Source organism: Rhinatrema bivittatum, chromosome 7, assembly GCF_901001135.1.
Source record: "Rhinatrema bivittatum chromosome 7, aRhiBiv1.1, whole genome shotgun sequence".
Taxonomy (NCBI): Eukaryota; Metazoa; Chordata; class Amphibia; order Gymnophiona; family Rhinatrematidae; genus Rhinatrema; species Rhinatrema bivittatum.
Window position 1 is genome coordinate 301,460,687 of NC_042621.1, and position 16,363 is coordinate 301,477,049.

General features: G+C 46.7%; 1 protein-coding gene across 3 annotated transcripts in view; it reads right to left on the minus strand.

The window, feature by feature from the left end:
• The window catches only part of SHTN1 (shootin 1), a 237,435-nt gene that overhangs the window by 117,793 nt on the left and 103,279 nt on the right, over positions 1 to 16,363 (minus strand). For all 3 annotated transcript variants that reach the window (XM_029610484.1, XM_029610482.1, XM_029610483.1), the window contains exons 4-5: positions 9,604 to 9,698; positions 515 to 680 (exon numbers count right to left, since the gene is read on the minus strand). In XM_029610484.1, the coding sequence (XP_029466344.1) occupies positions 515 to 680; positions 9,604 to 9,698 (261 nt within the window). The remainder of the gene's footprint in view (positions 1 to 514; positions 681 to 9,603; positions 9,699 to 16,363) is intronic.

Here is a 16,363-nt window from a genome sequence, read left to right on the forward strand (position 1 = left end):
GGGGTGAAGGCAAGAATGCCCGGGTAATAATCCCCATCTGCCCCTTCCTCTTACCACAGTGAGCCACCACCGACGCTCACATTATAACGGGGAGAAAACTAAGTGGAGGTGCAACGGATCCAGTGGGTGATGGGATGAGATGGGGAACGCCGAAAGCAGATCCTCATCCCTCTCCTCCTGTGCCCACAGATTTCCTTGGGCCCGTGCTTTCTGGTTTTCACTCTCTTTCTCTAGGCTTTTCCTAATATTTCTTCATTTTAGAATGATAAACATTTTGGTATAAAGGAAAAAAAAAATGTTCATCCCTTAAGCTCACTCATCCAGAAAAGGGACGGCCAAGGACTGAAAGACAGAAATGCAAACCTCGCACAGGTCTCCACACCCCACTGAAAATGTAAAAGCATCACAAGTTTGTGTTCACTCAACTAGGCTATTGCTAGTCCCAGTTCTTGAAAGTCAACAGCTCTGGCAAGATCCCCCCCATGTGAAAGCTCCTGCATGCTTCGGACCCTACCTTTTATCTGCTGCTGACACTGGAGGGAGGCGCAGTCGTCCAGGGCCGCCTCTGGCTCACTGGACGAGTCATCATCAATATTGATCTCCTCGGTGAGGATATTGGGTCCCAGTTTGGCCATATACAGCATGCTGATTCTTTTCAGAGTCTTGTTTTCCTTGTTCAGCTGAAAGCAGAAGACATTTCAAACAGATAATCACAGGGAGGCCCTGCAGTGCTATATAAGGACTGGGGCTGGTATGCACAGGGTCTCTAGAAGGGAGCCATGCCGGCTTGTGTTACCTGACGAGGTGCACGCTCCCAACAAGACATTGCCTCAGCACTGACAAATTTAAGTGCATCACGTTTAATGCATCTCACTTCTATCCACTTTTACCTCCCCTGGACCGAGCACCAGCCAGCAAAAATACGTTCCCAGTCGCTATGTTCCTGCTGTAATACAACAGTGCCAGCATATTAAGCAATCGGCTCTTTCCACCCACAGAGGAAACTCGCTGACCCGGGCAACCTCTCCTGGCCGGAAAAGTGCCTCGTCCCAACCCAGATTCAGCCTGCCGCCATTCCCCAGGCCCTCCATCCCTAGCCCGGCTTACGGCGGTGCCTGCTCTGACGTCCTGGTGCTTCACGGGGGAGCTGGATGTGGCCTGGCCCATCAGGAAGAACACGCATCTCCTTGCACATGGATGCCGGGGGTTCTCTCTGAGATTCAGCGGACTACATTACAATTGTCATCTCTCCTCGCTTCTCAGATATGCAGGATATGCTGCACATATGAATACAGGAAACAGGGCCTCCTTTGTATCCACAGCTATTTTTTTTTTTGTTAACAGAGGCTTCGTGGGTAGCGGGTGGACATGGGCCAGGACTCCAGGGATTGGCTGAAAGGGGGAAAAGTTTTGCTCCTACATAGGGAAATATTATTTACTTGGAAGCAGAAATAACGGCTGAACTTCAGATTAGGCAGCCAGGGTGACAGTCATTAACCCCACTGCATCTGGAATTGGGATTCTCAGATTCCAAAGCAGCGTTTGACGCCTGGACCCTGAGGGACCTGAAACAATAGTTCTTACACACCTAGTCTAAAAGCTTTTACCTTGGCTTTCACATCCCTATTACAAGTTTCCCTATATTTTTCCCTCTTACTTTTTTTTTTTTGCATAAATCTCTATTTGCATTTTACCATTAACAAATTTCATTAACAATCAATGTTCCCTCTTAAGGATTGGGTTGCAGTGAGCGCGACTTTCTTTAATGCAAAAAGCCTATCAATTTTATGCTCACAGCAACCCAATCCTTAAGAGGGAACATAGGAGCAGCAGGCACACAAACTTTCTCACATACGCACACATTAAAGACACTTGCACATTCACTCTCATATTCTTTCACACGCACACATACCTTCATTCCTCTCAATCACTCCCCAGACCTGCATACTCAGTCAATTCACCTTCTCTTACATACTTACACATCTCAGTGACTGCAAACCCTTACTGTCAAACGCTTTGAGAAGTAACACAAACCCCCTCCAGCCTCAAACAGCAGCAGCCTCATCTATGACACAGCAGCAATGCAAATATTATACCATGCCCTAGAACACCAATACACCACCCTACTGAGGTTAACAGAGCAAGCCGCACTGCTACAAAGTGCCACAGAAAAACTACAAGCCAGCAGAAATACTGCACCTCAGTTACACCCGCAGGACACAGACCCTCACCTAATGCAGAATAAGGGAAGCAGAAATACCGCACCTCAGTTACACACGCAGGACACAGACCCTCACCTAATGCAGAATAACGGAAGCAGAAATACCGCACCTCAGTTACACACGCAGGACACAGACCCTCACCTAATGCAGAATAAGGGAAGCAGAAATACCGCACCTCAGTTACACACGCAGGACGCAGACCCTCACCTAATGCAGAATAAGGGAAGCAGAAATACCGCACCTCAGTTACACACGCAGGACGCAGACCCTCACCTAATGCAGAATAAGGGAAGCAGAAATACCGCACCTCAGTTACACCCGCAGGACGCAGACCCTCACCTAATGCAGAATAAGGGAAGCAGAAATACCGCACCTCAGTTACACACGCAGGACACAGACCCTCACCTAATGCAGAATTACTGCACCTCAGTTACACACGCAGGATACAGACCCTCACCTAATGCAGAATAAGGGAAGCAGAAATACCGCACCTCAGTTACACACGCAGGACACAGACCCTCACCTAATGCAGAATAAGGGAAGCAGATATACCGCACCTCAGTTACACACGCAGGACACAGACCCTCACCTAATGCAGAATAAGGGAAGCAGAAATACCGCACCTCAGTTACACACGCAGGACACAGACCCTCACCTAATGCAGAAGGGAAGCAGAAATACTGCACCTCAGTTACACCCGCAGGACACAGACCCTCACCTAATGCAGAATAAGGGACTACAAATTAGAAACAGAAACATGCAGACAAAAATAAAATGGAAAGCCAGAGAAACCAGACTCTGAACGGTGGAATACTGAAGAAAGAACAAAATATAAATATGGAATGCACATTCCCAAAGATAATATATGTCAATTATTAAAAACACGAGTCCAGGAAAACACACAAGCAAAGCCAGTACTCAGTCGGGCGGATTTTAAAAGCCCTGCTCGCGTAAATCCGGGCGGATTTACGCGAGCAGGGCCTTGTGCGCCGGTGGCCTATTTTCCATAGGCCGCCGGCGCGCGCAGAGCCCCGGGACACGCGTAGGTCCCGGGGTTTTTGGAAGGGGGCATGTCGGGGGGGGGGGGGGGGGGGGGGGGGCGGGACCCGATGACGCGGCATTTCGGGGGCGGGACCGGGGGTGTGGTTTCGGCCCGGGGCGTTTCGGGGGCATGGCCACGCCCTCCGGAACCGCCCCCGGGTCGAGTCTCCGCGCGCCAGCAGCCCACTGGCGCGCGTGGATTTACGTCTCCCTCCAGGAGGCGTAAATCCGTGGATAAAGGTAGGGGGGGGTTTAGATAGGGCCGGGGGGGGGTGGGTTAGGTAGGGGAAGGGAAGGGAAGGGAGGGGAAGGTGAGGGGAGGGCGAAAGAACATTACCTCCGAGGTCGCTCTGATTTCGGAGCAGCCTCGGAGGGAACGGAGACAGGCTGCGCGGCTCGGCGCGCGCCGGCTGCCCAAAATCGGCAGCCTTGCGCACGCCGATCCAGGATTTTAGAAGATACGCGCGGCTACACGCGTATCTTATAAAATCCAGCATACTTTTGTTTGCGCCTGCTGCGCAAACAAAAGTACGCGATTGCGCTTTTTTTTTTTAATCTACCCCAGTATATATATATAGAATGCCAAGAAGAGTACTGGATAAAAGGTTCACATAGTCCATGTATCCAAAAGTATTGATCAACGAGGCTGCGTCGGGAGGGACACACTGGTAATAACAATTCTATAAACTTTTGGATACATGGACTATGTGAACCTTTTATCCAGTACTCTTCTTGGCGTTCTAATCATTAAAAATGCAAAATATTTATGTTACCACCATGGCTGCTACGCAGCCGCCTCACCACCAGAGGTCCCCCACGAGCATGCTCTCCTGGCTGGCCCAGTTCTCTCTCCCTGTCTACTCTATATCCCAGACTTCCTTTATAACCCTGCCTAGCAGTTCCCTCGGTGCTTCGGCATCGAGCTCGTCTGGGCTCCCTGCTCTAGCCTCTTTGCTGTGTGTGGCCTTCGGGCCTTCTGTCTGCCTGTGTGTGGCCTTCGGGCCTTCCTCCTGCCTGCGTGTGGCCTACGGGCCTTCTGTCTGCCTGTGTGTGGCCTTCGGGCCTTCCTCCTGCCTGCAGCCGGCCTTCGGGCGTTCTGTCTGCCTGTGTGTGGCCTTCCTCCTGCCTGCGTGTGGCCTTCGGGCCTTCTGCCTGCCTGCGTGTGGCCTTCCTCCTGCCTGCGTGTGGCCTTCGGGCGTTCTGTCTGCCTGTGTGTGGCCTTCCTCCTGCCTGCGTGTGGCCTTCGGGCCTTCTGCCTGCCTGCGTGTGGCCTTCGGGCTCTCTGTCTGCCTGTGTGGGGCCTCCGGGCCTTCTGCCTTGCCCTGCTGCCTTTGGGCTCCCTGTCTCACCCTGTTGCCTTCAGGCTCTCTGCCTTGCTTGCTGCCTTCAGGCTTCCTGCCTTACCTTACTGCCTTTAGGCTTGTGCCTTGTTCCGCTGCCTTCGGGCTTATATGTTTCATGTTCAGTGTTAGTGCTGTCCTGGTTTGTCTGTCTAGTTCGTTCTCAGTCTTATTTCCCTGGGTTCCCTCAGTCCAGTCACTTATACCTCCACTCAGAGTAACACTCTTACCCGCACGCTTCCTGAATTCATCCTTACCAGCACTCAGTTCCAGTTTTCTGTTCACCTTTACCTGCATTCACGTTCATTCATACCTCCATGCAGTTCCAGTATGTCACGTTCACTCTTACCTTCATGCACCTGGTATCAGATTCCTCCTGCCTGTATTGGACTCCCTCTAGCCAGTTCCCACCTTCACAGTTCCCGCTAGTTTCTGCTTCCTGCCTGCTCCTGCCAGCAGTTAGTCACTACTGCATCCCTGTCTCTCTCCTCCCTGAGACACCCCTGTAGGTGGTGACCACTACACCTACGAGCGCCCATTCATAACAATTTATTTACCTTTGTTGTCTGATCTTATTTTTCTAATCTGTTGGTCCCAGGTGTTTTTTCCCATGTTCCCTTTCTCTTCTGTCTTCTTCCCTCCATCCTCAACCACATACTGGCAGTCATATACACACAGGCTTCTCATACGCCACCTCCACACACACACACACACACACCCACACCCCCAGGCTTTCACTCACCAACAGGCTCTTACCCTCACCCCCACACTCACAGAGGCAGATACCCACACAGTCACACATATACCCCCACCCACATGATCTCACTCAGCCACACAAATACACACTCCCAACCTCTCACCCACCCTATACACACACAAGTTCTTATTATATATATATATATATATATATATATATATACAGCCTCTCTTTCACACACACAAAAACACAGCATCTCACCCATCTAGGTAGTCATCCACACCTCCACATAGGCAGTCACCCCCCACCCCCGCACACAGCCTGGCTCTCACACCCAGGCACTCATACACACACAGGGCCTGGGCCTTGTCTTCAGCCACCAGCGGGACGGGATCCGCTAGGGGGGCCTCTGCTTCAGCTGCGGCAGGACAGGCCCTGCGGTGGCCTGCCGAGTCGTGGGGTGGGCAGCAGCAGGAGTCGCGTTTAACTGAGCATCTCCCGCTGCCGTGGGACAAATCTCGCAGCTCTTACCACAAGATGTCGGGATAAACACGACTCCTTTGCCCGGGAGAAGATGTAGGGAAGGGCGATGCCACTGACTGAATCGCGCGGCTCAGAGGGAACACTGTCAATCCAAAAGAAAAACAGCAACTGCTTACTGAGAAGCACAATCAATTGCAAACACACCGGGCCATTCATCAAAATGTGTTAATGCCAAAACACGCATGCGAAAAGAATTGTAACACATGGCGCGAATGCACATTTTTGGGATCAGGGAGGAGTTTGGGTGGGAATTAGTTAAATGAGGGGCAATATTGCACAGGTTTAATGCCGGAAATAACTACACCTTTTTTCCTGGCGTTAGGCTGTGTGCAATATGCCCGAAATGGCCATAATGCAATTCACAATAAATTTTTGGACTTGCATTTTGGCCATTTCTGGGCTTGCGGAGGGAGAGGGGCGTAAAGAGAGAGAGAGAGAGAGAGAGCCTCACTGTCTGCACCTATTTATTTCTCTATGGGAGGGCCATCTAATAGCTCGAGGTAAGGCGCCGGTGGTGGTTTAGGGTTTAGGGGACAGTTTCTCATGTAGAGCCAGATGTACGGACAGCACAGTACACCTCGGTGACATTTTTAAAATGTTGTCTTTGTGAGACTCTTCTCGCTCCCAATGGCATCAAATCTTCAGCAGATTCAGCCTGCTATCTGTTCCTGATCGGATGCCACATGTTCCAGGGGGCTGCCGGGCTTCTTCTCCCCGTTACTGCCTCTGTAATGTGCCGGCAGCTCCCTCCTCGTCCGGTGACTCACGTTCCATAAAGCAGAAGAGGGTGGATGGTGGAGAGAGCGTGAGTGTGAGTGTGTTGGGGAGGGACGTGGCCGGTAGTTGGAACCGTGCCTGCGGTCTTGTCAGGACTGGAGCCTCCTGAATAATTCATAAAGGGATTTTTTCCCTGCTGCTCCTGAGAAAGACGAGGATGAACGAGCCGGCGAGATGGCTCAGTGGCACGGACGTACAGCAGCCGCCCGCCTCCATCGAATCTGATCCAAAGCGACCTGGCAGGAGGCGGCGCTGCTCGGTGACATCTGTTACTGCCCAGTGCTGGGCGCTGGGCCTTTGTTAGCAGTACCTTGTTATAGTATCCGCCCACCCCCGCACAGCGTGGCGGGAATACCTTCTCCAGGGGACTTGCAGGCCACGTGACCCCCCAGTTTATCAAGGTCTCCGCTGTTCTCAGCAACTCCAGAGGCCTCACTGAGCGCAGGACAACTGACCGCTTCTCTCTCCTGTACAAATGGAGAAAGGGAGATCACGCTCTGCCTTTAGCGGGCGGCTTCTCTTTCCAAGCAGAGAAGGAGACAGGGACACAGCCAGGCTTCCCTCAGCCGGGGCCGACTCGACAGGTCCCATAAGGCAGCAGATGAGACAGCCAGACAAAGCTCTGCCCATTCACGGCCTCCCAGGGACTGCTTTCAATGACCCGCAGTCTCTTCAAGCTGCGATCAGGGGGAGAGCAGCCCTGCCTTGCCGGCTTGTGCTCACACGTAGGCCGTGTAAAAGGAAAGCAGCTTTTCTTTAATCTGTACTCAGGGCACAAGGAAAGCAAACAGCAGCCCATCAATGCCGCACATCTGCAATTATTTGTGTTCTCTGTCACCAGTACTGGATTTTACTCTTCAGTCCAGTTGACACCTTTTGTTGTGGGACCTGTCTTTTTCTCCGATGTCTTTCCGCGTCCTGGGGACTATGAACATGCAGAAGATGGTGGTAACACGCACGTGACACGGTGGATAATAATTCCGTGGTTTTCCCCAGCAAGGTGGCCAAGGGCAGATTTTCCTACAACTAGGGGGGGGCAATGCAATTCAAACGCGCCCCCCCCCAGGCACCCCTCCTGGGGGAGCGCCGTGCAATACTTAAATTAGAGGTGGCGTTGTGAAGGAGGCGCTAGGGTCGACTGCGTGCCCCTGGCGCCTCCTTGACAGCGGGAGCCCGCGCGCGGTCGGCTGTCCGCCGGTTTAGAAAATGGACGCCGAATTTATCGGCGCCTGTGTTCCTTATCGGCGCACAGCCAGGGGCTCAGGAAACTGACGCTTGTTAACTGAGCGTCCGTTTCCCAAACCTGACCCCCGACACTTCTTCTTAACTTTTTTAAAGTTTTTGTTCCTCCTACTTAATATTGCAACAATATTAGGTAGGAGGATGTACAGAAAAGCAGCTTGGGAGTGCTCAGCTCTTAACCCCTGCTCTAGGCAGGCGTTAATTTTTGAGCTTAAAAACGTGTGTTTTAGATGCACATTTTTTTTTTGCACGGCGGATGATTCCCTAATAGCCTCATCAACATGTATTTGCATGCGATGAGCGCTACGAGTTTCGCCGCGCATTGGATGCACGTGGTGCAGGCGCTAATCCCCTTTAATGCACAAGGGGATCAGGTAGTGCCTGCGCATCCTGCGTCCAACTGCGGGTTCAACGGCGCCCTCGGCTGAGCGCGCTGTACGGCGTTGGCTCCTGGGGCTGTAAAATGCAGAGGGAGATCAGTTAGCTCGCAAGCCCTTTGGGGACGGGGAAATAATTCGCCTGGAGCTACCAATGAAAAGGCAGGCGCAAACTAAAGAAAATAGAAACTCGGTAAAACCCAATCTGATCTTGCTTCCTTAACAGTCTTTTTTTTTTTTTTTTTTTAAAGCAACCTTGTCTCTACAACCTTTGCTGACGCTGCTTAGAAACGCAGCAAGTTATACCTACACAAATTGCCTTTCATTAAGACAAGGTGACCTCGGGTCCTGTAATGCACGAACGCTATGCAAAACAATTAAGAAACCCCCCCACCCCCCCAGGAAGAACATGGCCAGTGCATCCAGATGAGCGTGGCTTTGTGTTGTGCAATTTCTGCAGACTCCAGAGATGTGCTTTTTTTTTTTTTTTGCTTTTTTTTAAGCACATTGCCAGCATCGTTAATGAAATTTGGTTCAAAATTGCTGCAAATCCATTTTCCTGATAAAGCAGCTTGGTGCATGTTTATGCAATGTCCCTTCTTCCACTCTCCTCTTAAAAAAAAAATATATATATATATATAACGCGGAGATAAAAACATTCTTTAATAATAATAATAACAATAATAATAATGCTCTTCTGATGAGGCAAAACATAGAAAATTACATACTTGATAAATTCATCAACCTAGAAGCAATCAACAGACCACTGGAGGTCACCTTTCTTTTGCCTTCTGTTCGTTTCTCTGAACAATCAAGTGATATGTAATGCTTTTACGGACTTCTCTTTCTGAATCCCAACACCAACAAATCTATCACTTTTTTGTCTTTCACGCACACGAGATCATTCTGAACCCGTGTGCCATTCCTTCCACATAACCATTAAAGGGGAAGGCAGAAACGAGATCAGTAAAATTAGTCTTCCCATTCCATGCCCAACATGTCAGCACTGTCTGAGACAATCTGGGCACAATTATTGATGCAAATATACAGACCCTAAATGATTTTTGGTTTTGCCTTTTTTTTAAAGGAAAAGTAAAAAAAAAAAAAAAAAACCACACACACAGATATCAGAAAATCCGCTTCTCTCTTTCCACCTAATATTCTGTAATGTTTCTTTAAAACGTTAAACCTAAGCTTTCAACTTCTCTCCCACTGATTTCTAAAACAAGATATAATCTGGACAGGCCGGATTTACCAATAGGGAACTGCTCAGTCTGTTCCGTTTTCTATTTCTTGAGTAAAGTCGAGGAAACCACCATAAAATAACCTAACCACAGACAGCAAAGTTTTAAACCACTGCTTACCTTGGATGCGAAGGCTTCAGCGCTCTCACGGCACGTCTTTTCTATTTCAAGATGATTCTGCATGAAGTTCACTTCCTCAATGACCATGTGAGATACTGGAATGGACGAGAAAGGTCTATTTTAGTACAGCTTTAAAATAAAATAAAATAAGGTCAGTCATCCTTTCCCCTGCTCAGTACACTCATCCTACGATCCTGCACACAGAGGCTCCCATGGGCTGCTAAGCTTCTCCAGGTTTGAAATGTTCCTTCCAGGGGGTCACTGTGCAAGGACATTGTGGCACATGGCCCTCGGATGGAGATGCAGGTTTTCGGAATAGAAGCAGCTATGTATTGGGGGTGAAAAACGGGCAGGAACTCTCAGTTACTCCCTGGTGGTATCAGGGAGAAACAATCACCCAGCAGCCTCCTAACAGGACAGCTGCATGCACTAACTGTGTGCCCAGGGCTGAGAATAAAAGAGTTTACTTCTCCTTCTGGAAATCCCCATTGTATGGTTTCATTAAAAAAAAAAAAAAAAAAAATCCACATGGCCAATATCTGGAATCACGCGTTATCTAGGGCTCAAGATATAACAACCCCACCTAAGAGGGACTGATGTTCAGAACAAAGCAGAGGCCCTCCAGAGAACAAGACGCAGACTTGAAATAAGAGGGAAAAGTCAGGAAGCTGCAAAGAGAAACTGGAAGACAAATGCCACTTGAGAAAATATAATTTTGAAATCACTAAAACAAAGAGCAATTTACTTGAACTTTTTTTTTTTTAATTCTTTATTTATTCATTTTCCAAAAAGGTTTCAAGACATACGTTCTTGGAAAAATAGCAAAGGAGAGTAGCACAAGAATTTATGAACAATGAGCACAAGAATTTAAAGATTACAACTCTCCCCATTAAGTCCACCGTATGGGATCCAATACAGAAATAAGAAAACCAATTAAAATGTAAGTAATACAAGGAAAATGGTAGAGCTAATCATTTTATTTATTTATTTAAAATCTCTTTTATACCGATAGCCGTTTGCACATCGTATCGGTTCACATTAAAACAATAACATTAGGGCAGGGCCCTTACAAATAACAATCGAAAAACAAGCAACAAATGAAAAGTATAGGGAAGAGTGAGTTACCAATTTGATATGTAATAGGACTAGGGACTACATAAATAAATAGGGTAATGTATGTAAATACATTAGCAGGAACTATAAGAAATGCTACGAGGCATAACAGAGTAAGACAACTATAATACACGAAAATACAATGTACGAGGGTCAACGTTCTTGATGCATTCTTACACCAAATAATCATAATCGATGGAGGCGGTAACAGGTCATAACTGCAGGGTGTATATTAAATAAATGACAGATTATTCATCCTACTGGAGGAGAGTCGGGAGGAACAAGCTCGGCACTGCCTGAGTGGAGAGGTAATTTGTCACAAGGAAATTAGAAAGTTGAGATGGAACAAAAATATATATATAGACTGAACCTTTATATTTAACTAGACATTTGCACAGAAATTTCAAGGCAAATGTAGCTCCAATCTGTAGTACTCTTGGTCGCATTAAAAGATACTGGCGTCTTTTCTTTTGTGTCTGCCAAGCAACGTCGGGGTACACGCCAACTTTCAATTGAAGAAAAGGCGGCAAACGATGTTTAAGGAAGAGACGTAAAACCCAGACCCGGTCTGACTCAAAAACAAAAGGTAACCACCATAGTAGCAGGTTGAATTAAGGCGGTGTCTGACGTTTCTAACAAGGTAGAAATGTCCAAATTAGGAGACAGAATATCCAAACCATGTTCCTTATTTCTGTTCCTGTCTTGTAAATGGAGGTAAATAGAAAATCTTTGAAGTAGGAGGGACTGCCTCCTCTGGAACTTTAAACATATCTTTAGCTACCGCTTGAGGAAGTTAAGGAAAAGTTATGAAACGCAAGTTTCTACTTCGAGCTATATTTTCCAAATTTTCATTTGCAAAGAGGAGTTTTCTTAATCCAATATTCTTGAACAGTAGAAGTACATTGTTGTAAGTTCACTCTATCTCCCTGAATTGTAGTTTTAAATTGTTCCAAGTTAGAAACTTTATTTTCAATCAAATTGATCCTTTGAATAATAGGATTCAACTGAAGGGAGATAGAAGTTCCACAGATTGGTTATAGTATCCCAAATATTATCTAAAGTAATGTTCTGAGGTCTTACCAAAGTCAGTACGTCAATCTCTCTTAAAGATGAAAGAGTACTGGGCTGAAGGTGCTCCACCCGCGTCAAAAACTCTCCTGCAGGAAGACCGGTCAAATCCCGTTCGGGGCCACCACCGGCAATGCCCTCAGAGACCCCAGCATCTCCTGACCCCGCTTCGGTATGGGGATAAACTGCCACAGCAGAAGTCCCAACCGACAGGAAACAGAGGTTTCTGACAGCTGCCGGGTTCGCCAGAGGGTCTCTGTCGATCGGAGGCAGCGATGTCAGGGAGTCCAGAGAGAGGGCAGGTAAATGCGATTCTGCCCCTTTCTCCAAGGACAAGTCATCCGATTTAATTACCCGCAGGACGTGAGCATCCATCGGACCCGAGGGTGGGGGCTCTGGAGGAACCGCAGGGTTAGATCGTTCCCTTCGCCTTCCTTTTCCAGGCCGAATGCAGCATCTCAGAAGGAAACAGAAATTTTGAAGTTGGTAAGTACTAAAGCCATGCTCACTCCAACAGCTCTACAGGTGCCATCTTGGATCCGGGATCCAATTTACTTGAACTTTTAGAGGCCCATATTCAGTCACTGTCCAGATAGCAAAGTTAGCCGGATAAACTTAGGACAGCTTTTTGTCCTACCAGACTTAGGGCAGGATTCATCATTCCATGCGGAAAAGGCTGTGGACGCCTGGAGTGCTCTCCTGGAGGAGGTGGTAAAAACAAAAGTGATGATGAAATTCAAAAGGGTGTTGGTTAAACACGTGGAGGCTGATATTCAGTGCTACTTAGCTGGATAAGTATGGATTTATCCAGCTAAGCGGCAGCGGTCACCACTTAGACAGATAAGTATTTATCCAGCTAATAAGATAGCCGGATATCTTGGGGATGGACAATGGGTGGATCAGAGCAGGGCTAATTATCCAGTTAAGTTAACCAGCTAAGTGATGAAATTCGGACTTATCCAGTTAAGTTAACTGGATAAGTCAGACCTGCCACAGGTCACGTTAACTTAGCCAGATAAGACTTATCCAGCTAAGTGTCAATTTTGATCTGATATTTAGCAGCATAGCCTTACTGCTGAATATCCCACCATAAGTTAGCCGGATAACTCTTCTCCAGCTAACTTACATAGCCATTCAGCTTTGAATATTGAGTCTTGAGAACCCTTAGTAATAAGAGGATAGAAATGAAGCAATGGGATAACGTATCGTAACTTTTCTGAATATGGATAACCTGCATGGAGCAGCAGTTATAACCCTGAACAAGGAAGTGAGGGGGATAACCTGCACAGAGCGACATTTATAAACCTGAACAACTTGCTGGGCAGATTGGATGGACCTAGCTGCTGTTACTATGAAAGATGTAACTACTCTCCCTGTTCCAACAGTGAATAAGCACAGAGTGATTTGTCTTGTGAGGATTTTGTTCCCTATTTTGAACAAAAAACCTGCATTATTCAATCTTTTTTTTTTTTAACCCCACTAATGCAGAATCTATTTTATCTGATGAAAAGAATGGTAACTACTTGTATGTTATCTAAAGGAGGATTGCAGTTTATTTTTCATTCTCCTTCACTGACAAATCATCCCTTAGGACTTGTAGATTTTAAATCAACAACTGCCATTGAAAAGGAAAACATTCTTGTGAGTATGAAAGCCAACACTTAAGACTCAATTCCATCGAAAACTGTAAAAGTATTGGGTCATGAATTGTTCCCCTTCTTGGCACGTACTGTGAATACTTTTATTGTACATGGGGAATTGCCCTGAAATTTGAAAGCGGTAGTGACGACAGGCCTTGAAAAGGGGGAGCCTGGGGCAGGGGACAAAATGGCCACATGAGTGCTCCACACTGCCGACGCTCTCTGGAGTTTCTTTGAACCGTTGTTTCCCTTTATGTATTTCAAGTTTGCAATGCCCTCCAAGAGGAAGAGGGAAGTTAGGACTTACCCCACAGAGTCCTTTCCTTCACCAGGGCAGCGTATGATAGATATCTTCGTGGTTCCTGCTTCAGAGGAGGGCGTTTGCGTTGTTTCCAATGGAGGAGTGCCAGAATCGGCTGTGCAGGAGGCGTCGCTCAGCCCCCTCGATGATCGCCTTCCTCCGGTTCTGCAGAGCTTCAACCCTGATGACGTCGCGGTAGATGTTAGTGGTGTGGGCACTTCAGAGGAGAGGGAGCTTGGCATCGTTTCTGTGTGTTCATCAGGGGAGATAGCTTTGGTGGTGGTCGCTGAATATTTTACATCTGTGAGCAATGCTGGTCCTTTTCAAGCTGTTCCAGGTACTGTTCTCAGCAGCGTTGGCATTGTACCCCCCCAAACCGAAGACAGAAACTTTGGAGGTTTAATGGGACGCAAGGGCCTAGTTTAGAACTGCTTTTTCTTAATGTGCTTTAAAAGTTGACTCTATTGCCAACAAGCTGGAGTCTCTGTCTGCTGAGCCTGACTATCAGCACCAGGATATTGCTAGAAAAATTACCGCTCAGCAGGATGAAGTTAAGAATGAGAAAACAGTTCAAGCGTCACTCATACGGGAATGGGGCAACACTCATAGAGCCGGCCACACCTTGGATCTGATTTTCACCAACCAATATTTCTCAGAAACATCAATTACATCCAAACCAGTCCCTTGGTTTGACCACCACCTACTACAATGCAAGACAAAAGTACAAACCAATCACCTGACAAAATCTTATGAACCACTAACTTTCAAGTACAGACCTCCCTTCCAACCTGACTTACTCCGACAAGAACTAGGAAAACAGCTAGCAACTCTAGACCTCTTCAACATCAACAACGCCACTCAATCATGGTTCCACCTTACAGAACAAACTGCAAACAACATAAACCCCGAGAAATTGAAACTGATTAACAGAAACAGAGGAAAAAACAACCCATGGTTCAACTCCCACCTTAGATCAATGAAATCCAACCTTAGGAAATTGGAGAAAGAATGGCGAAAAACCAAATGCCCTGTAACCCTACAAAGATACCGCACACAACTCGCAACCTACAAAAAAAACCAATTATGAACACCAAACGAGACTACTATAGCCAAAAGATAAAAAACTCAACAAATAACTCCAACTCCCTCTTCAACATTGTAAGAAGCCTCACTGATGAAAATAACAACAACACCCACTCATCTGAAACAAAGATTTTAAGCCAAGACATGGCCATGTTCTTTAAGAACAAAATAAGCAAAATAACTGACACCTTCAACAGATCATCGATCATAGAAGAACAACAGGACACAACAAAGATAACACCATGGTCGAATTTCAACCCAATCTCATCTATTGAAACGGAGAAAATGCTAAAGAAAATAAACCCAGCGCGTCATGATTTAGACACTATTCCAACCCAAGTACTAAAAGAAATAGCACACATAATTGCCCCAACCATAGCTGCGATTATAAACAAATCACTCAAAGAAGGTGAACTACCAACTAAACTAAAAATACCAACCATTACACCAATATTAAAAAAAAAAGAAATTAGATCCAGATGATCTGAATAATTACCGTCCTATATCCAACCTTCCCCTACTTGCAAAGATGATTGAGAAAGCAGCACTGATACAACTCAATGAACACCTAGAGAACAACAAAATACTACATCCAGCTCAACACGGTTTCAGGAAAAATTGCAGTACAGAAACCCTGCTACTCAATTTATCAAATAAAATAATAAGAGGCTTCGACAATAAACTAAGCCACTTACTAATACTACTAGATCTCTCTGCAGCACTCGACACCGTAGACCACAAAAGCCTGATATCAAGACTCGCAAGCATAGGTCTCTCAGGCAAAACTCTCGACTGGTTCACCTCCTTCATAAACGACAGGTTCTTCAAAGTAACCTTCAACAAAAACTCCTCCGATCCCTTCCCCCTTGATACCGGGGTACCACAAGGGTCCGCCCTCTCGGCCACCCTCTTTAATATTTACCTACTCCCACTCTGCCAACTCATCTCTAGTCTAGGCATAACGTACTATATGTACGCCAATGACATCCAACTCCTCATTCCTATAACATCAACAATTGAAAACGCACTGAGTTTAACTGCCAGCTACCTTATCTCAATTAGACACATGTTAAACCACCTAAAATTATGCCTCAACATGAAGAAGACAGAATGCATCCTCATCAAAAGAAACAAAACTGAACAAATAACTCCAATGCACTCCTTACAAATTGACAACACCAACATCCAACTGAAGAATAATACGAAGGACCTCGGCATCTGGATCGACAATCAATTAAACTACAAAAAGAACATCGCAACGAAAGCAAAAGAAGGCTTTCATAAACTTCACATTCTCAAACATCTTAAACCGCTTCTACACCAACAAGAATTCAGAACTGTACTCCAATCACTTATTTTCACCAGCCTCGACTACTGCAACTCGCTCCTAATCAGCCTTCCCAAATCCGCCTTAAAGCCTCTCCAACTGTTGCAGAATGCCGCAGCCAGAGTTCTAACCGGCAAGAAAAAATCAGACCACATCACCCCCGTCTTAAGAAGTCTTCACTGGCTACCAGTCGAACAAAGAATCAAGTTCAAATCCTTAACAATCTTA